This window comes from Polistes dominula, unplaced genomic scaffold (assembly GCF_049000335.1).
Source record: "Polistes dominula isolate Pdom_NZ unplaced genomic scaffold, Pdom_raw_medaka contig_29, whole genome shotgun sequence".
Classification (NCBI taxonomy): Eukaryota; Metazoa; Arthropoda; class Insecta; order Hymenoptera; family Vespidae; genus Polistes; species Polistes dominula.
This window is the reverse complement of record NW_028300865.1, coordinates 1,741,209-1,762,952: the sequence shown is the minus strand read 5'-3', so window position 1 is coordinate 1,762,952 and position 21,744 is coordinate 1,741,209. Positions and strand designations below refer to the sequence as shown.

General features: G+C 27.3%; 4 protein-coding genes across 7 annotated transcripts; 1 reads left to right on the top strand and 3 right to left on the bottom strand.

Annotated features, from left to right (window-relative positions):
• The first annotated feature begins 65 nt into the window (after window positions 1-65).
• LOC149033766 (uncharacterized) lies at window positions 66-1,708 on the top strand. Its single transcript, XM_089175143.1, has 4 exons — window positions 66-167; window positions 364-685; window positions 774-1,028; window positions 1,114-1,708. The coding sequence occupies exons 1-4, from the start codon at window positions 66-68 to the stop codon at window positions 1,584-1,586; spliced, it is 1,152 nt and encodes a 383-aa protein (XP_089031269.1). The 3' UTR covers window positions 1,587-1,708.
• Window positions 1,709-1,877: 169 nt separating this feature from the next.
• On the bottom strand, window positions 1,878-4,922 carry Cog8 (conserved oligomeric Golgi complex subunit 8). Its single transcript, XM_015321122.2, has 10 exons — window positions 4,725-4,922; window positions 4,514-4,585; window positions 4,315-4,439; window positions 3,961-4,236; window positions 3,657-3,870; window positions 3,409-3,569; window positions 3,067-3,342; window positions 2,791-2,979; window positions 2,539-2,694; window positions 1,878-2,454 (listed from the first exon to the last, which is right to left on the bottom strand). The coding sequence occupies exons 1-10, from the start codon at window positions 4,777-4,779 to the stop codon at window positions 2,077-2,079; spliced, it is 1,902 nt and encodes a 633-aa protein (XP_015176608.2). The 5' UTR covers window positions 4,780-4,922; the 3' UTR covers window positions 1,878-2,076.
• A 346-nt stretch (window positions 4,923-5,268) lies between these two features.
• LOC107066460 (uncharacterized) lies at window positions 5,269-10,473 on the bottom strand. The gene is made up of 2 exons (XM_089174045.1): window positions 9,013-10,473; window positions 5,269-6,488 (listed from the first exon to the last, which is right to left on the bottom strand). Exon 1 carries the CDS (start codon window positions 9,829-9,831, stop codon window positions 9,430-9,432), a length of 402 nt encoding a protein of 133 aa, XP_089030171.1. The 5' UTR covers window positions 9,832-10,473; the 3' UTR covers window positions 5,269-6,488; window positions 9,013-9,429.
• LOC107066346 (uncharacterized) lies at window positions 10,306-21,628 on the bottom strand. 4 transcript variants are annotated; one of them, XM_089173476.1, is made up of 6 exons: window positions 21,162-21,628; window positions 20,331-20,456; window positions 18,577-20,170; window positions 15,910-18,489; window positions 15,698-15,792; window positions 10,306-15,621 (listed from the first exon to the last, which is right to left on the bottom strand). In XM_089173476.1, the coding sequence occupies exons 3-6, from the start codon at window positions 20,090-20,092 to the stop codon at window positions 13,387-13,389; spliced, it is 6,426 nt and encodes a 2,141-aa protein (XP_089029602.1). In that variant the 5' UTR covers window positions 20,093-20,170; window positions 20,331-20,456; window positions 21,162-21,628; the 3' UTR covers window positions 10,306-13,386. The 4 variants fall into 4 exon arrangements, with proteins under 4 accessions (XP_089029602.1, XP_089029548.1, XP_089029516.1 ...); XM_089173422.1 differs by having other exon boundaries at window positions 15,910-20,170; window positions 21,094-21,628; XM_089173390.1 differs by having other exon boundaries at window positions 15,910-20,170.
• Between the last annotated feature and the right edge of the window lie 116 nt (window positions 21,629-21,744).

Below are 21,744 nucleotides of genomic sequence, written 5' to 3'. Positions count from 1 at the left end.
AATCGTATTGAATCATTGTTAAGGTAACAGTGTAACACTGAAAGAATTTCATTTTACATTTGAAAATGTATCAAACGTCAAATATAGTTGTTAGCACTCCCATTAAAAATGGTATTTCAAATGCTTCTTGTTCAGTTTCGGATATAAAATTTACATCGTCGGACAGTGCACAGCAAAATAATAAAATTAATAATAAAGTACATACATTTGATAATAATAATAATAATAAGAAGAAGAAGAAGAAGATCAAACGTAAAAAGAAATTTTCCAAAATCAAATTTACTAATAAAAAACTCAAATGTATTAATAAAAAAGGAAGAAGATTCATCTTATCGGATACTTCCGATACCGAATCGGAAATAGAATTGTTTAAAAGAAAAAAAGAAAAAGATTGATATATCATCAAATATATTATTATCAAAAAAAGAAATTACAAATGTAAATGATCAACGTGAATCTAAGCGTCAATTATTTATAAGTCCTGAACGTATACGTGATATTAATTATAATCACGATCACGATAATCTTATACTTTCACCATCTTTAATTTCTGAAAGATCAAATCCAATTTTTTCGTTACGTAGTATTGAAAATGATGAAAATATTGAAGTGAAAGAAAATAATGAAGAAAATAATATCTCTTCGGATGAAGATCTTAATGAAATAGCAATTACTCCTATTTTAAGTACGTAAATTATTTACAATTATACAAAAATAGGGGTTTGGTTTTTTTTTAATAATTTTATTATTATTATTATTATTATTATTATTAGAAAAATCAAATCGTACTAAAAAATATCCACCAGCCAAACAAACAAGATGGAAAAGAAATTTGTTAAAAAATACGATATACGATGATTGGCCATCAGATTATAAAGTATCAACACATTATGCCGATTTATTATGGGATAATTATGTGAACGATCATTCCGATGAATTACCACAACATTATCAAGCTAGTACAAGTCGTACAATTAATAATACTGAAATTAATGAAAAATCTGATAAAGATGAGACAAGTGATAATGGTGAGTTTTTTTCATTGTAAAATTATTATTATTTTGTTTTTTTTTGTTTTTCTAATTTCAATACAATCACACTTCTTTATCACAGATTCTTTAGAAATGTTAAATTTACTCGATGAACATGAATTGAAATTAACAAAATCTAAACCATTGTGTAGAATTAGAGGAACTTTAAATAAAAATAATAAATCTTTACCAATAAATATTGATAGGATTGAATACGTAACCAATGAAACGAACGATTCGAAATCTGAAAAAGGAGAATGGATAAGAAAGAGAGAAACATTTGATTACACATCTAATGATAGTAATGATGATTATCAAAAGAAATCATTTAATGAATTTTGTGCAAAACAAAAAATGCAAAAATTATATTCGCGTAGAAGTAATGAAAATCGTGAATGTTATTCGTTCTCTTCGTCGTCATCGTTTTCATCATTAATGGATAATAATAGTAATAATAGTAATGTTAAAGTTAAATCGATTACTTATTTAAAATCTAAAAAATACAAAAAGGAAAGTGATAATAATTATTATTTATTATCTGACCAATCATCATAGTAAAAATTTATTTATTTATTTTTTTTTTTTCAAATAAAATACGTGTAAACTTTTCATACACTTTAATATCAGAAATTTCATTTCTTTTATATATTATTTGTTATATATTTATTTATTTATATGAATGTTTTCTATAGATTGTTATTATACTTATATTATTTATTTATATATATATATATATCTATATACACAAATTAGATATATCAAAAATATTGAAATTTATTAATTAATTCGTGAATGAAATTATGTTCCTAATAATATATATTTATTATAAAGAAATGAATTAATTAATATTTGCTTGTTTTGAATGAATTTATCAAAATTATTATATTACACTTCCAATCATATTTAATGAAATATGACGTATGGAAAGAAAATATATAAATAAAAATATGATTTATTTGTCATATTAATATTATTTAAGCACAAAATAGCACATAATTCAAATTCAATTCTTGTTTTTTGTTTTTTTTTTGTTTGTTTCTTTAATTTACAATAATTTATCCTGTTTTAAATCAGAATTTATAGATGCCGGAATGTTTTCTGATAATAATAATTGCATTGAATTCTTTTCAATATCTTCTTCAGTAGATACTTCATTTAGTATCTGTGATCTTTCATCTTTCGTATTATTTTCTATTATTTCTTTATTATCAATAATTTCGACTTTTTGCATTGACATAGTGATGATAGCTTCTTCTTCTTTCGCAGAATTATCCGAATTTGTAGATATTTGTGTAGAATCTAGAATATCTTGTGCGGTAGATAAAGGTAGTTTAGATACAATAGTAGCTTTTAAACTTGCAGTAGGTGGTAATAAAAATAGTATAGGTTCTAGTATATTTTTATAATCCAAATATGTAATACCCTGTAATTAAATATTAATATTATAACTCGATATAAATTTATTGAGAAAAAAAACAACCAAATAATTTTGATAGTGCATACATACCTCTTGCTGTAATACGATTTCCGAAATTCCCAGATGCATTGAAATTTGATTTGGTGGAAAGATAGCATGTATACAATACTGTACATAAGGAATTAGATATTCACTTAAACATTCAGCAAATCTAATCATATTATCACGTTCTACAGCAGCAAATGCCTGTATAAATAAACAAACAAACAAAAATATGATATCTTAAGAAAATAGAGAAAGAAAAAAACGTCACTATGACAAAATGTATTTGAATAAAACTACCTGTTGTTCTTGTTTATAAAAAATTAACATAGCTTTAGCTACAGAATGTAATGATTCTTGTAAAAGTTTAGTACACATGGTGGATACTGCAACTGGTGCACAAGGTCTCAATTCGTTAAATGCAGAAATTAATCCATTGCAATATTCAGCTAATGGATAAAATTCTACAAGTTGTTCCGGAGGAATTTCCTGTAATCAAAAAGATAATATAATAATAGTTTTAGAATGTTTGTATTAAATATAATGATTTAATGAATAACAATTAATTATACATACAGATTTAACAGCAGTATCAGATTTAATATCAGTTCTTTGTGGTTTATTAATTAATGTAAATGTTTCCATATCTTTTTCAAATTTTCTCGTTGTTCTTCTGATAGCTAATTCTAATCTGTCGCCTATTATTCTTACAAATATATCAGACATTCGTCCAGTAAAATCAGCACCAACTCTTCCAAAAGATAAACCAAAATATGTACACTGGCCCAAAATAGAATCTATAGATGTTACACCTGGTAAATCTTGTTCTAATGTTGTAAGGAACTGCGTTATCTATTAATATAAAAAAGTGAATAAGTTTAACAATTATTAAATTAATAAGGTATAAATAAAATATACCTTTTCGTCTAACCAATGATAAAATATAGCCGATTCATTTATGTTTGGATCTCTACCAGGTAGTATTAATTCATCATCGTTGAACATAGCTCTGTATTGTGTTATAATATTAAACAAATGTATCCTAGATAATTCTATAGTCTTTGTTATATGAAGATTGGCTATAAAGAATAATACCATGTTGTTGTCAATTATTAATTATTTGTATATACATATATCTATATATACATATAAAATAGAAAACTTACGATCTTCTTTTGGAATATCATTTAAAAGACTTTGTAACCAACTATCACGTGCTTGAAGAAATTTGATACGAAGCTCAGGTTCCGTAAAGGCATCCATGGAACGTAAAAGTCCTACTAATTGTAAACATCTTGGAAGTGGTAAATCTCCTCTAAGTGAACCAACAACTTGTCCAACCATTCCAGACCAACTACTTTCAATTTCTGCTACTATTGACTACATGATTGTTCAATAACAAAATGTATCGATTAGTTTATTCATTTTAGAATGAATTTATTGAACAAATGAGTGATGCATATTACATACTGCTATGATTGGAATATCACCATGTTTTGCACCTAATTGACGTGCATATTGAGAAAGTTCTAATGCTTCATTATACTGATTACTTCTTAAACATGACTCCATCAATTGCGGCATCTCTAATACCTCAAGTAACTCCGCATTTCTTGTTAATGTTAAACTATTTATTCTTCTACGTGTACTGATATCCTTCGAAGTATCACAAAATGTTTGGCACTTTTCCACAAATTCTGGAATTTTTTGCACCAGCCTATCGAGCCGTATTTCGGTCTCATTAAACTTGAAACATGATTAATCAATTTTAATTATATTAAAATAACAAGATGATATATATAATAATATATTTCATGTTATTACCTGTTTAAATATTTCTCTAGAACTCTCAGCAGTTGATATAAAAGTTTTATAATTTCCAAATACCAATTCTTGAGTAGTTTCCAACACTGATTTTCTTTCATCTGACAAATGGTCTGGTTCTTTGGCTATAATTTAAAACGCATAGTTAATATTAATATAATATTTAAAATCATAATAAATGTTACAATATGAAACTTACTTAATTGATCAACATCAAATCCACCAAGTTTTGACAGGTATTGGGCAAATTTTGAACTATTTTTCCATACTTCTGTAATTATTTAAAAATATATATACATGATCAAGGAATATATATATATACAATTGATATATTAAATCTAATAAGTCTGTTAGAAAAAAAGAAAGAAATATTAAGATTTAATAAGAAATAATAGTTTTCAATGATTTACCTGATATTCCTTGTGGGAATACAAGATTTATAACTTTCTCAGTATCCAAATCCATATTTTGTTTTATTATTAACTTTATTTATTCATAATATTAGAAAAATGATTTTTTAAACAATTTGCACACGTTTTACAATCTACTGTCATTTCTTGGCAGATTGATACTAGTTACATTGATACATCTATTTATGTCAAAAAAAAAAAGTAATTGCAACGACATCTGCATAATAAAATATGAAACTGAGTGCATTTAATGGTAATGTAGAAAACTGTAATTTAATGTTTTTTTTTTTCATTTACGACACCACGGTTTACTAGGCAGGTTACTAGAAAATATTACTATGCGAATAATCAACACAGTATATAATATTCTATATTTTTTTAATTTTTAATAACAAATTATTATCATTTATATCCTTAATCATTTTTTTTATAGATTTTGTGCACAACTTAGATTGCACAATTCTGCAATTATTGTTTTGTAGGGATGTCGGGATTTTTTTCATATAGGAATTGGTTTTACATTGTAGAAATAATTTCAACGAAGTATTTGATATGAATTCATTTTATTTTAAAAATCTTTCTTATTATATAATATATATGTATATACTTTCGGATAATCATGAAAATTCAAAAATGGCGCGTTTTAACATTCGATAGTATAGAATAACATACATTCGTTCTGATTGGTCGATTTAAACTCGCGGCTAATTTAAAAATTGAAAAACTAATGTGGTGTTGCAGCGAGTTAAGAAATTACGAAACATAAGTTAAAAATATAATACATATGAAGAAAATATCTTAAGAATACTTTATAACGAATAAGAAACGCAGAGTAAGATGAAGATGTGAAGATGAAGAGGTAGATAAAAAGAGTTAAAGATAGAGAAATAGAAATAGGAAAATGCAAATGCATCATCATCGGGCACTTTACCCTTTTAATATTTACGTACGTACTAACAGTTACGTCAAATGTATCTCGGAATAATTTCATCTCTCGTCAAGGTGAAATTCTTCGCCGACATGAATCTTGAAAAGAAGTGCAAGCAATGTGTATATTTTTGTAACGAATCATGTGAACGTCCATCCATCGGCCGGACACACACCACTTGTATGAAAAGAAGAAGAAGAAGAAGAAGAGGAAGAGGAATGACGATGAAGAAGAGGATGAAGTGGAAATAATTAATGATGATGATGACGATGACGATGAGTCAAGTCACGTGAGAAAAGTTGAGAATAAATATCCGTTCGTTCCAGTTTTTCCCATCTTGTTTCGTTTTTTTTTAACGCAAGTATAGTATAACGTCATGCGTAGTTTTTAATTATGTTTCATAATGCAATAGTCATTATTATTATTGAAATATTTTGCAATATATTTATTACTTTGTTGTTTCCTTTTTTTATTTTTTTATTTTTTTATTTTATAATTCACTTCTTTTTGCTTTGTAATGTTTGTTTAGTTTTTTTTTGAAACTAATAGACAGACAGGTATAGTGTGTTATGAAAATGTATTTTGATTTGAACACGTTATTTCTTTTTTTTTTGTAAATTTGTCGTTTTACTCGATATGAGAAAGAGAAAGAGAGAGGAGTGGTGTTAGATGATAATTAAGAAATAACAAGAACGTGTATTGCAATGGTGCATCAAATCTGGGTCAATACCATCTTCCTTCCTTCCTTCCTTCCTTCCTTTCTTTCTTGCTCGTTTTACTCGTCATTGACTGAATTGCTTGCACGTGGGTGTGTGTTCATTCCAACGAACGAACTGCTGAAAGATAAAATATCTATGTGTTAGTTATACATCATATTTTTATATATATATGTATATGTATATATATAGTATGTGTGTATATTACTGGTTTTTTTTTTTTTTTTTTTAATTCTTTTATCGTATCCCGTTGTTCATCGTAAAACGCGTTAAGAATTAAACGTGATCGAAAAGCAATCATAATAACGTTCACATCACAGTGCAACTAAAAAAAAAATGGTATCCACGAATACCAATGCATTTCGATCATTATTTTATTAATTATTTTATTTATTAATAATTGAACAGTAAGAAGAAAATTGAAAATTGTACTTTTTTGTTCGATGAATGTTGGTCAAACTTTTTGTTATATATTTTGTTTAAATAAATATACGTGTTTTGTTTTCAATTGACAAATGCATTTTTATGCATTCGATATAATACTGTTGCGTGTTTTGATCTTTTTTTTCTTTTCACCACCATATTTTGCATTAGCACGTTTAATAAGTGTTTTTTTTAAACCATGCTAAAACCTGGTTTTTTTTTGTTCGCCTTTTAGATATTTCACAGATAAGTGCGTTTTTTTTTCTATTTTTTTTTATTTTTTTTATTGCATTTTTTTTTCCTTGCTTTTGTCGTGTAGCAATCTCGTGTAGCGAAAATAGACAACAGGACGGTAAAACGTATAGTGTTAGTGTTAATGTTGTGTTGTGTTGTGTTGTGTTGTATTTTATGTCTATTACATGTGTGCGTGCATTTGTGTGTACGTTTAATGCATGTTGTATTTTATTTTTTATTTTCTTCTTTTACTTCTTCTTCTTCTTCTTCTTCTTCTTCTTCTTATTTTCTCGTTACGAAAACGAAACTCTATTGGCTTGTTACACGACTCGAACTAAATTCAATTAAGCCGGGGGATTTTCCAGTTAAAGTCATCGTAATCGATGATATAATCAATCGACGAGATAATGAATAAAAAAAAAAAGAAAAGAAATAAATAAAGTAAAATAAGAAGAATGTTAAAGAGAAATTAATTGTAAATAACAACAACAACAACAAAATAGAAAATAAAAATGAAGCGTTCATTAGAAATACCATAATAATATACCTAATATATATTATGATATCATTGAAGTATATATATCTGAGTATATTAGTATATATATATATATATATATATAATAAATATAATAAATATAAAAATATAATAAATAAATATAATAAATAAAATATAATAAATAAATAAATAAATTAGTTATATATATATATACATATGAGTATAAGTAATTCCCAATTAAAAAATATATATATATAATAATAAATAATTTTATAATTTAATATATATATATATAAATATTTTATATTATATTAATAATTGAATACTTGAATAATATTGTTTTTTTTTTATATTCATAAAAGATCGAGGTTGTGGCAATTACAGTAAGGCACGTGTTTCTATTTGAATGATAGTACATATTTTGAATGATTAACACAAACTCTGTCCTTAAGACTTATCATTATTCAAGTGCTATCAATTTACGAAGTATCATCACGTTTCAGCATCGATTGATACACGGAATAGTTTTCTTGGACAATAGGACCCCATTGAGTTAAATTACGTAATCGTCCTCGATTAAACTAACTTCTTCCTATACCACTACCACTACCACTACTACTACCACTACCATTACCAATTACCAACTAACATCATCATCATGATCATCATCATCACTTTTAATAGGAAATGACAAAAAATACATTATTTCTTCTTACACGATGAAATATAATAACAATAAAAAATAAAAAAATAAAAATAAAAAAACAGTTTAGAGAGAAAAACAATATGAAAGATGCAAAAGAAAATAAATAAATAAAAGGGGTAATTTATGATTGTAGTAGATTATGCGATGATAAATTGTGTTTAAGTATTACTAGACTGATCGGAATTAGTATTGTCTGACTGTAAACTTTACATGCGACGTGACCCTGATGATTTTTTTTTCCAATTCTCTCTCTCTCTCTCTCTCTCTTTCTTTCTCTATCTCTCTCGACAAAATAAATTACACCAAGAGAATGCATTTAGTTTTTAAATAACAACTCGTATCATCGTTTATAATGTGTCTTACATTATGTATTGTATATACGTGTTATATGGTGTGTATGTGTGTATGTGTGTGTGTATGTGTATGTGTGTTGTTGTTGATTTAACGCGCCATTTATTTCACACGATGCAAAATTCGATTTAATGCGGTTCAAATGTTATACATTATCATTATCATTATCATTATTATCATTATTATCATTATTATTATTATTATTATTATTATTATTAATATCTTTTTCGAGAAGTTTTATGTGATTTATTTATTTATTTTTTTTATTCCACGATCAAAAAAAAAAGAAAAAGAAAACCTAACGATAAAGTAATAATAATAATATTAATAAAATAAAGTCACAATATCACGTGACGACTTAAGACCGATAAGGATTAATTGTTGAATTTATAATTGTTTGTTAAATAATTATTTGTTATTATTATTTTTCTTACCTTTCTAAGATACGATGGGATATAACTGCTTTTCAAATGGTCCTTTTAATCCTTTAAACTCTATCCTTTTTGTTATTCGAATGAACTTGTGTTGAATTGAACAATGGACGAGGGATGAAATGGAAGAATAAGATAAAATAATAATAAATAAATTTTATTATTATTTATTATTTAAATAATAATAATAATAATAGAAAAAAGAAATGATAAGCGATAAGAAGATTCGAATGAGAATGAAAATATTGTAATAAAACTTAAAAGAACAGAATAATATTAATAATAATAATAATAATAATATGAACGAATGTAATCTTCAGTGGTGGTGGTGGTGGTGGGGTAAAGGTGTTTATTCGATAATTTGTTGTTGTTGTTGTTGTTGTTGTTTGCTTTTTAAATAGAGTCCAAAATTTCGGATGATCACTGTCCATTTTGTTTGAGTAATTTTCTCGTTCTAAATCCACGAAAATTGGCTTGAATTCTTGTTGCTGCCAATTGTTCAGCCTGTTGTTTTTTTCTAACCAAATATCCGCGTATACCAGCTTGTATTTTGGTTGCCGATTTTTCTTCCAAAGCTTCTCTGGTATTTTGTCTTTTCAACGTTGACGTACTTGACGATGATGTAAATGATTCTTCATCATCATCACTTTGTTGTCTTTTAGGTTGCAATTGTTGTTGTTGTTGTTGTTGTTGTTGTGGTGATTTAGTTTCTTTTAATTGTTTTCTAACACGATAACCGCGAAAATTCGCTTGAATTTTTGTTGCAGCGGTATTTGCTTTCATCCTGTCGTCGTCGTCGTCTCTTTGTCTTTTATCGTGCATATATTTATTTATTTATTTATTTTTTTATTTGTTTAATATATATTTATATATATATATATATTCGTAGTTGTGTGAATGTTGCAACTCTTTTATTTTATTTTACTTTTTTTTTTTTTTGGTATTTTTTGGTTTTAATATTAAAACGTAAATGAAATTTTCTTCTTGCGTACGTGTTTGTATATAATATATATATATTTTATATATTATTTATTTAGTATTTTATTTCAAAAAAAAAAAAAAAACAATACTCCCCAATCGAGGTGTATACTTTTCAAGTTTGTTTGGTATTTTTTTTGTATTATTATTATTATAATTTTTTTCTAATTTTATAATTTTTTGCTGGGTAGGAAGAAAGGGTGGGGGAGATTTGGGAAGATTGATATTAACGTTATATATATATTTTTGTTCTTTCAAAGTTGTTTATAATATCTTCTTTTCTTGTTCTTCTTCTGTGTGTTCTGTTTCTTGTTTATCTTTTTCTTCTTCTTTTTTGTTTTTTTAAAACGAACGAATAACTTGGTAACACTTTTTATTAATTAAAAAATCAAAGTAAAACTGATGAACAATTTAAAGAACAATACACGTTTGGTGATCTGACTTGCACTTGGTCTCTCTTTCTCTCAGTGTGTCGACGTTCTAAACTCTCTTGTGTGTTTGCTTGCTTGCAATTCTCAGACCAGAGGCGGGAGATCTTTCACGCATGCGTATTTTACTATCAACCTTTTCTCTCTGTCTCTGTCTCTCTCTTTTACTCTCCTTTGTTCTCTCTTTCTTTCTCTCTCTTGTTCACGTTTGTATTCGCCTTTGCAAAAGCATTCGCGTGTACGACAATAAAGAATAGAATTTGTTCTTATCCCCTCCCCCTTCCTCACCCTTTGCCACCCCTTCCCCAATCCCTCGAGAAACGTGCGAGTGAACGTTCCAACTCTTCTTCTTTTTTTTTTTTTTATATTTTTTTATATTTTTCTTTTTTTTCTTTTAATATTAAAACGTAAACGCGCGGATTCTTCAAACAGAGTCAGTCTCCTCCTTGTGTATGTGTGTGTGTGGTTTTATTTTTGATTTTCTTTTTATTTGATACAATTCTTTTTTTTTTTGTATTATTTTAAATTAATCCAAATGTCTACTTTTTGTCTATGATATCCAAGTGTGTGTGTGTGTGTGTGTGTGTGTGTGTTTTTTTTATTTTATTTTTAATTAAAATATCAATCGAGTACGGAGTGAACAATTCAAAATTGTTTACTCGTACACAAAGAAATTATCAATGATTTTTTGTTCCCTTAAAATTTACTCCTATTTAGGGATAATAATGAAATTTGCAAAATAAATCTAGGCATAGATTTGAAGGATATTTTAAAAGGATGTTTTGTTTTTATTTTCGCAGTATTATAAGTATTTTGTAAATAAACAAAACACGTGTTATTATTATCTATTTGTCAGTATTAATTTGTTCCTTAGAAATCAATTGAAGTAATAATAATAATAATGATGATGATGATGATGATCATGTTATTTTCATGATAGTTAATTTATTTCTAAGAATTCGTCATTTGGATTAATTGATAAGCATAACGAGTATGTTTGTTATGATCATTGATTGGCACCAATCTTCAATGAGATAAATTGAAAAAGGGTACGACGATTTAATTTATTCAATGGTTGCATAATATATTGAAATAACTATCTTTGTAAATATTGAATTCCTAAATTTATCCGACATTTGGATTCTTGATATTTCCAGTAATCTGTTGATCAAAAATACGAACTATCTTTTAGCATACGAGACGTAGATAATCATTCAGATTATAATAGAACAAAACAAGTTTTTCCTATTATTAATACAATCTTTCATTCATTTCATTTACATCACCGAGTATAAATTTATTCATATTCAAGAATTTTACATAATAAACGAATCATCGATGTATTAATAAAACATAACTAATGTTTAATAATTTATTCTACAATTTCGTGAAGAAATTTAACACATTGTATATTTATTTTTTTTTTTTTTACCAAAAAAGAAGAAGAAGAAGAAACCAATTAAATCTGCTATAAAAAAAAAAAAAGAACAAGGAAAAGAAAAATAATATTTCAATAGAATATAAATGATTTTGTATTAAATTTAAAATTCATATCACATACTTTTTATAGATTGTTTTATTTTTCTTTCCTTCTCTCATAAAATAATAATAATAATAATAATTATAATAATAATAGGACCTTGGTATAGGTAAATATGTAAAAAAAAGGTGTTGACGAGAAAGAAAGTAATCAAAGTAAAGACGTCACTGTAACACGTTGGTATATAGTGGATTTCAACTTTCTCTGCGTCACTTTTATCGAAAATGTTTTTTTCTATCTCTCGAACGAATATATACACACATATACAAATACACATATATATATATAGAAAAAAACCCACGTGCGTGTACCCACCAGTACAACCTCCTCATGTATCTTTTCATAGATGAATTAATGCATGACGTTAAAAGACGATTAACTCACAATCGTGAGCTCACTGTATGAAAGTAATCGGTATTGGTAAGTGGGTTGTGTTGTTGTTGTAATTGTGTGCTCGTATATATGATTGTGTTAGTGTTATTCGGTTGGTACAGGAATGACGTAGAACGTAAAAGTCTCCCGATAAATCTATCTATAGACATCAGGTGCACGCTCTCAATGTACATACGTGACTTCGTTCCACCCTAGACGCGTGATTAAGTTGCTAATAATAAACTATAGGAACGTTGATAGAAGATCGATTCTGCGTCATAAACTAGCCTAACTGAACGAAGATATCAAACAGGATGACCATTTCTTTTTTCATTCACTATTCTTCTTCTTCTTCTCCTTCTTCATCTTCATTTTATTTATATATTTCTTTACTTATAGATTTTCATACAACATATTCATGTCAAATATACACAAATTTGACAATGAATATTTTCAAAACAAAAATTTATTATTTATTATTAATTATTATACACGTATCCTCTAATTATACGATTTATTTTGATCAAACCTACTTTACATTAACAGAAAAACTTTTGATCATTGTTTTAAGAGTAATAATTGTAAAGCAGTTATGTAACTATTCGTAGAGCAAACTTTTAGCAAAACCACCGGGGGTGGGAGGACGGGGGTGGTTCAACATGATGCGTGAATAATTCACACATGGGAAGATAGAATTGAAATGGTGATATAGTAATTAACAGTTTAACGAGCATCAGAGTCAACCAGGATGCATGAAAGTTACGTAACGAAGGGAACTCTTATTTGAAAAAGCATTCGTGTTTTGCACTCGAGCTTCTTTTTTTATGTTAATAAAACTGTGAATAAATAAATAAATAAATAAATAAAACTGTTAACACACTCAAATTGATATGATACGGATGAAAATATGATATATTTTCTATTATTATTGTTATATCAATGAAATTATTCTTCGAATTGAGATTGTAATAAAAATAATTTTGATTTCATCACGTATCATTTCTATGGAGATATGTTAGGATTGTTTTAGGTTTGATAAGTATATGTATATTGATTAAATTATGTATTTTTATCATCTGATTTTTCTATACAATCATTCAAGTTAAGTTGTATCGTATCGTTTGATAATTTACTTTCTTCGTTGTTAGAGTTATCTAAATTGTTTGCCTTTTCATTTGAACTTGCTTCTTTATTTTCATTTTGATCATCTGAACTTGTTTCTTTAGTTTTATCTTGGTCATCCAAACTTGCTTCTTTTTTTTCTTCTTTTTCATCTGCACTAGCTTCTTTATTTTCATCTGCACTTGCTTCCTTATTTTCATCTGCACTTGTTTCTTTAGTTTCATCAGTACTTGCTTCTTTATTTTCATCTGCACTTGTTTCTTTAGTTTCATCAGTACTTGCTTCTTTATTTTCATCTGCACTTGATTCTTTAATTTCATCTGCACTTGCTTCTTTATTTTCATCTTTATTATCTGTACTTGTTTCCCTATTTTCTTCTTTTTCATCTGATCTTGTTTCTTTATTTTTATCTGCACTTGCTTCTTTAGTTTCATCAGTACTTGCTTCTTTAGTTTCATCAGTACTTGCTTCTTTATTTTCATCTGCACTTGATTCTTTAATTTCATCTGCACTTGATTCTTTATTTTCATCTGCACTTGCTTCTTTATTTTCATCTGCACTTGCTTCTTTATTTTCATCTTTATCATCTGTACTTGTTTCCTTATTTTCTTCTTTTTCATCTAATCTTGTTTCTTTATTTTCATCTTGGTCATTCAAATTTCTTTTCTTATCTTCATCTTGGTCACTCAAACTTGTTTTTGTATTTTCATCTTTTTCATCAGAACTTGCTTCTTTATTTTCATCTTTATCATCTGTACTTGTTTCCTTATTTTCTTCTTTTTCATCTGAACTTGCTTCTTTATTTTTATTTTGTTCATCTAAACTTATTTCTTTATTTTCATTATTTTGGTCATTTAAACTTCCTTCTTTTATTTCACCTTGATCATCCAAATATTCGATTTTATTTTCATGATTTTCAACCTCATCTACCTCAAAATTAGACTTAGTCGACTCTTCAATCCCTTTCCCATCACAAATATTCTCATCGACAATTAATTGATTTGCATTATCTTTAACCATCTCTTCTTTATTTTGAATATCATCTTCTTTCGTACTTGACATTTCCATCTTAACATTATCTTTTTTAATCGGTGTCTGAACATCCACGTCATCCGATTTATCTAACAATTCCATTGAATTATCAGAATCAATTGATTTTTCGATAGATTCACGATCCATCGTTGTAGATTCCAAATTGATAGGATTAAAAGAAACATCTTGAAGTTTAGACATAGTAGTACTATCCAAACTACTTAATTCCTCGATCAAAATACCTTCAGGTGTTCCAGGAAGGGCTAAAGGTTCACGTAAACTTTGCATACTATGTTCATTCGAATGATCTTGCATGTATTCTTTCGATGTTTCTTTAATAACGTGATTTGATTCATTATCTTCAATGCTTGTTATAAAATTTAAATAACTATTTTTTAAAATGGAATCGTCCTTAACGGAACCTGTTAAATTATCATTAACATTTAAATTATCATTTGTTTGAAATATTACATTGGTATTAGTACCAATTACAGAATTAGAAACAATATCAACGAGTCCTAACATGATTGGTTGTCTATTTACTTGATTGACTAATAATTTGGTTAAATCATTTGGATTTAATCCAGCAAATAAATTGTTCAAATTATTTTCTAAACTTGATGAAGTTCGATTGATATTTTCAATATTATTATCATCGTCATCATCGTCACGTTCGTTTGATTTCAATGTTAAATCGTTTGATGATTCAACAAGTGCATTATCTTCTTTCTTACATTCATCGGTTTGATTTTGATCGATTAATTTTTCTTCTGTAAGTTTTGTAGGTTCATCGTCATCTTTGTTTTCAGATAAAACGTTATTTCTCGTCATTTCATTAGATTCCAATACAGGTAATGGCAAACAATCGTGAAATTCACCTGTATGTTGTACACCACACGATGCAAATGCATTCTCTGTTGACAAGGTGTTCCTCTGTATGGCATCTTCACGACGAAGACATTGTTGACGATGTTTTATCGTCATTGAAATTGTTTCTGTCAATTGTTCTGGTTTTTCTTGTTCATTTTCATCAATTTTTGTGATATTTTCCGATTTGATTGCCGATGAAAGATCAGACTTGATCAAAGTATCAGCAACTTCTTTTGATACCAATTGTGAATCGTCAATTACTGGTTCTTCCTAAATAATAAAAAACATATTATAATATATACAACTCAGAAATAATAAAAATATGTTTATTAATAATGTTTCTTACTGCAACACTTTCTTGTATAGATGGAATACTATCCAACGTAGAACTATGAGGATTATTTTCTTGAAGTTTCTTACGAGTTAAGAAACCACGAATACCTAAATAAAATAATAATAATAATAATAATATTTATTAGTTTAATATATTAAATAGTGTTAGTAGTAGAAAAAAAGTGTTTTAAAAAGTAATAATTAAAAAACAAAATTGATATAAACCAGCTTGAATTTTGGTAGCAGCCGAATGAAAAGTTGAACTGCTACTTTTTGAAGATTCATCCTCACCATCTTCGTCTTCTTTTTCTTGACTTTCGATTGGTTTAAGATCTGTCACGTCAATGTGATATTCTTTTTTCTCATCATCAATCAATTTCGTATCAATCTCATTTGATTCGACTTCTTCAAAAGCCGTCAAAGAGGTCTCACATTTCACGTTGTTTTCTAAATTGTCATCAGATCTCGTTGAATCCATTTTTTTCGAAATATTTTCTTCTTCATCCTTAGGACTAATGGTTTCTTTCAAATTTTCTATTGATCTATCAGAAATTGTATTTTTAAATAAAGAATCATTATCATCTTGTTTATCATTCGTACTTTTTATATTTTCTTCTGAAACTATCATCAAAATTTCATTAGATTTATTCTCGTCAGGAAGATCATTCGAAATTATTGAATTATCTTGTAAATGAGAAAGATTTTCTGCACGATCAATTTCTATCAATTCTTTCGCTATTTCTTCCTCGGTATCCAAATCGGTCTTTTCTTCTATTTTTTGTAAATATTCAATCGGTGAACAATCATTTTTATTGGTGGTATCACATTGTTCAATCGTATCAGTTAACGTTGATTGAATTTTATTAGAAACTTGCGACAATTCATTTTCGTTTTTAATTATTTCACCTTCCTCGGAAAAAATAGAACTTTTTTCTTTGTTCAGTTCATCGTCATTTAAATTAATCAACGATTCATTAATTTTCATAGGTTTTTCATCGATAGAAATCATTTCAATCGGTGTAATATTATCTTCTTTTTGATCGTTTTCATTCAAATTTTCATCGTCATCATTTTCATCATTTTCATCGTCACCATTTTCATCATTCTCATCCAAGTCAACTTTATCCTTTCCTGACAATGTTTGTTCCGTCAACGATACGGTTTCATCTGCATCGTTCATTTTAAACGACGATATAGTAATATCACGCAAAGAATCCAAATTTAATTCCGGAACAATTGGCCTAGCAGGATCCAATGATAAACTATCAGTTGATCTATCGGTTATGGTTGTTTCTTTAACTTCATTCGTCGATTCTGAAGTAACTTCAATTGTTTCTGTACTTTCTTCATTTTCCAATGAATTTTCGATTAAATTATTAACATTATCGTTAGATTCTTCTTTGATATTATTCTTTGTTTCTATTTCTATTTCCATGATTGGTATTATTTTGTTCTTCTGACATTTGTCATTATCATCGTCAGTATCGTTTTCTTCAGTCTCAGATATGTGTTCTAACAACGATGAATTAGGTTCTTTATTCGTATCTTCATTATTTTGTTGATCTTCGTTATTCATTGATTTTAATTGTTTCTTATCTTCCTCTGAAGATTCTTCTTCCTCTTTGATACCATCGAGATCTTGTCGAATTATTGCAATTTCGTGACCAGCTTTGATACCACGTATAAAATCAATGTCAACGGTTGAACATTCTATTTGTTCTGGTTTTATATATTCACCAAAACTTTCTACTGCACGTTTACGTCTTTCTTCACGAAGTGAAGTTTCTTCTTCTTCTTGTTGTTGTTGTTGTTCTTCTTCTTCTTGTTCTTCTTCAATATCAAGATTAGATTCAGGTGATGATGGTGGTCTTTCTGGGATAATTACCGTAGTAACAAAATCAGGTATTTCAACCGGAGAACCTTCAGTAAGGATATACGAAAATGGAACTTCTTTTGACGATGAAACGTTTAATGTACAACCTTTTAATTTTTTGTCTTTAATAGATAATAAATTATCTTGTTCGTTATTAATTTCTTCATCGTCAACAACAATTTCATCGATTTCTTTCAAATGATTTATTTCATCTTTAGATTTATCATTTTCCAATTGTCCAGTTGATTTATCATCAAATTCAGATTCGGATTTTTGATCTGAATTTGCAGTTAGTTTGATTATTTCAACAATTTCTTCTTTAACAGGTTCTTCAGTTTCTATACTAATCAAATCATCTGCAACTTCAACGATCACTGGTTCTGAACTCTTCATTTCTTCATTATGTTCATTTTCAACTTTGTTATTACTTTCTATTTCTTCAATTTCAACAAATGTTTCTTTTAATTTCGTTTCATCGTTTATCATTGACAAATCAGGATTATCTATAATTGGTTCTAAAGAATCAGGACTAGGTGGAATATCAATGATATCCGGTGTAACATTTAAACTATCTTGGAATATTTCATCTTCAGCGTGTACATCTACTTCAACTTCAACTTCTATTTGTTCACCAAGAACATCGTTGAAGTTATTATCATTATTAATTTTGTCAACAATATCATTAGTCTCATTATTTTCCTTCGTATTATTGGTGGAAGACATTTCTTCATCGATCATTTTGTTATCATCGATAGGACAATCATTAACGGGTTTTTTTAATACTTCGTTAACATTTTCCAACATTTTTCTTGTAGATGTAATATCTTCCTTGATAGATGTTGATAATTGTAATATATCATTTCCAAGATTACTATCATCATCATCATCATTTTTATTATCAACAGAATAATTATTTTCTTTATCTTCTGAAACTAACGATACATTATTATTATCAATTGTTATATTATTTGTTGATAACGTTGGTAACGTAACTTCATCCTTTTTCTTGATAATTTTACCTGTATCCGGTGAGATGGGTGGTAAAATCAAATGATTCGAATCACTTCGTGAAAGACATTTAGAATTTTTGGAAGACACCGGTCTAACCGCTGGCAATATTATCTTTGAATTTTCATCAAAAATATTAGACGATGATTTGTTATAACATTTTGATGAAATACCTTGTAAAATATTTTGAGTATCGATCAATCTATTTTCCAATGTATCATCGTCCTGTTGTCTTTTAAAATTCATCATAGAATCAACGCTCGAACTTCTTTTACTACGATATTTATCACATTCGTACGATTTCGTATGATATTCCGAAGTGTTTGGTCTAATATCACGTTTTAACAACGTATCATTATTAATACGAGTATTTTTAGATTTATTAGTTAAAACGTGACATTTTAACTCATCAATTTTGTCTTTGATTATTGGTACATTTTGATCGATAACATTTTGAACAAGATCAACGTAACTCGTATCGATTTCATTTGGTGTAGTATTAAAATTACGCGTTAGATATTCTTGAACTTCATTCATGTTACGTACTTTTGATAATTCATTTTTAATCGATGATTTACTCGTACCACTCGGATATCTATCAACACTTTCACTACGGCCAATCTTTTTGTTATTTTTCATTAATTCGTCATTTAATTCATTATTGTTACGACTACGTCGTCGTCGTCGTTGTTCAGTTGCTTTACACGATGACGATGAAGATGAATTTATTCTCGAATTATCCAAGTTACGTTCGTGAAATTGACCCTCGTTAGAAGAATCCGTACTTTTATCCCTTAATCTATTTTTCCTAAGTTCCATTTTGATATCCTTTTTATCAGTGTTACGTGTTATCAATACATTTGGCATTTGTGAAATTATTTTCATCGTTTTTGAATTACGATCTAATTTCGTTAATGTTGATTCTTTGTCATTTTTGATTTGTTTTTTTAACGTATCATCTTGACGATCAGATTGATCAGAATTGATTTTCATTTTTCCACGTTTACTTTTAGTACCGATTGAATACGATCGTAAATTTTCATCTTGTTTTTCCAATTGACGAATTTCATCGGTGCTTATTTTCTTGTCACCGTCACCAAAAATATTTCTATGCCTTTCAAGTACTCTTGCAGTTTCATTCAATGACCAACAAACTTCTTCTTCTTCTTCTTTTTTTTTCTTCTTTTTTTCTTCTTCTTCTTCTTTGTTTGTACAATTAACTTCGTTATCTTTAATTATTCGTTTACTTTTTCTCGATAATTTGCAATCGTTACGTTTTTTAATATTATTATTAGAAAAATGATGATACTTTTTGTTAGATTTTTCATCAACGTCATCGTATTGTTCACGCAAAGTGAGTAATTTTTCAAAATGACGAGCAGCAAAAACGTAAATGTCTTCCGGTCGTTTTCGTAATACCTCTCTCGTTAAACTTTCAACAACGGCTGCCAAACCCTGAGGTACTCTTGGTGCTAAAACAAATCCCAATTGGTAGGGATCCTTTTTACGTTCTGTCGAGGTTGCCATTTTTTTTTTTTTTTTTTTTTTTTTTATTGATTTCCATATACTGGAGTTACATTTAATGTCTTTCGATTATCTTTTCACCTGCAATTAATTATAATTTTTATTTTTTTCATAATACATCAAACAACAAAGTTTATTATTGAATGTGTATAGAAAAAAAAAAAAAAACAATTATTTCGCAACATGTGTGTACAATTTGTTGTTCAAGGTCACGTACATGACCCAGAAAACTAACACTAACCTTGAATAAATTCCTGCATACGAGCAGCTAACGCAGTTAGTAATAGTAGTAGTATACATCGACCACTTTTAGGGTATTTATAGAACTTGCTCTTTTCTCTCCCTTTCTTACTTGTTTCCCTCTATCCTGTAGATATAAATCAGAAATAACGTTTTATATTTATTGCCGCATGCAATTTAAATTAATAAAAATAAAAAAAATAGCAAATACAAGAAAGTTGGCATCGAAATTGTTTCATAAAAGTTTCATCGTTTTAGGTTTCTTCAATAATTATTAATTAAAAATGAAAGATCACGCGAATGTCACGACGTCAATGTATATATAAATATATATATATGTGTTACCTGACAAGTATATACATACTTATGTATCACATATACCTGACCTACGGAATAATCGATGCACGTTATTTTAACAGTGCCTTTTATATCGATGAAATAAATAAAAAAAAAAAACAGATAATAATCGTTCATAATTAAATATTTAATAAATAATTAAATATTATTATTTATAAAACAAACAAATAATTCGTCTCTTATTGGTATAATTATTTCGTTACTATAAAATTAAGAATTTGATTCAGTCTCTTTGAAATGTTAAAAAAAAAAAAAAAAAAATAGAAAAAATATTATATAAAAGTACAAATGTTTGATCACAATATTATTTAATAATATTGTATAATATTTTATACATTTTAAAATATAACAATAATCTATATTGTTTGTATAAATCAAAATATATTTGAAATATATATATATTATACCTGTTAAAACGTAAAAAACAATTATATAGTTGTGTTATCGATAAAAAAAAAAAATATAATTATTATACCATAATCTTGGATTTGTAACTTGAATCGTCTTCGAAAAATCTTCGAAACGTCAAAGAGCAATAGAAAAGAACGTCTTTGAACCGAGAATCAACCTGATGGACTGAACCTTTTTCCACCTTCCACCGTTGGCCGATTTCACCTGTACCGCAGGTACGATCGATGCCATTCCATCGATTAGTCAGAAACTACTTGCTTACGTGACACGATGGAACAACTTACGAATATTTTATATATTATATTTATGAATTGTCGTGTACAAACTTTTTCTTTCTTTCATTTTTTTTTTGTTGTTCAAGATTATATTATCAGATAAAGTATATTAATCAATAAATCATAAGAAAATATGATATTTAAGAAATCGTGTTTCACGTTTAACAAACAGTGTACATTAATGTTTATATTTTCTTGTTAAAATGCAAAACTTTGATAAATCAAATAAATTAATATTTAATTAATATTTATATAAATACATTATAAAGAAAGTGAATTATATTTTTATCAAATTCTTTTACAGTATAAATAAATAATGTCGAAATCGATCGTTGGTGTTGGTTACAAATGTTCTTCATAATTAAATATATA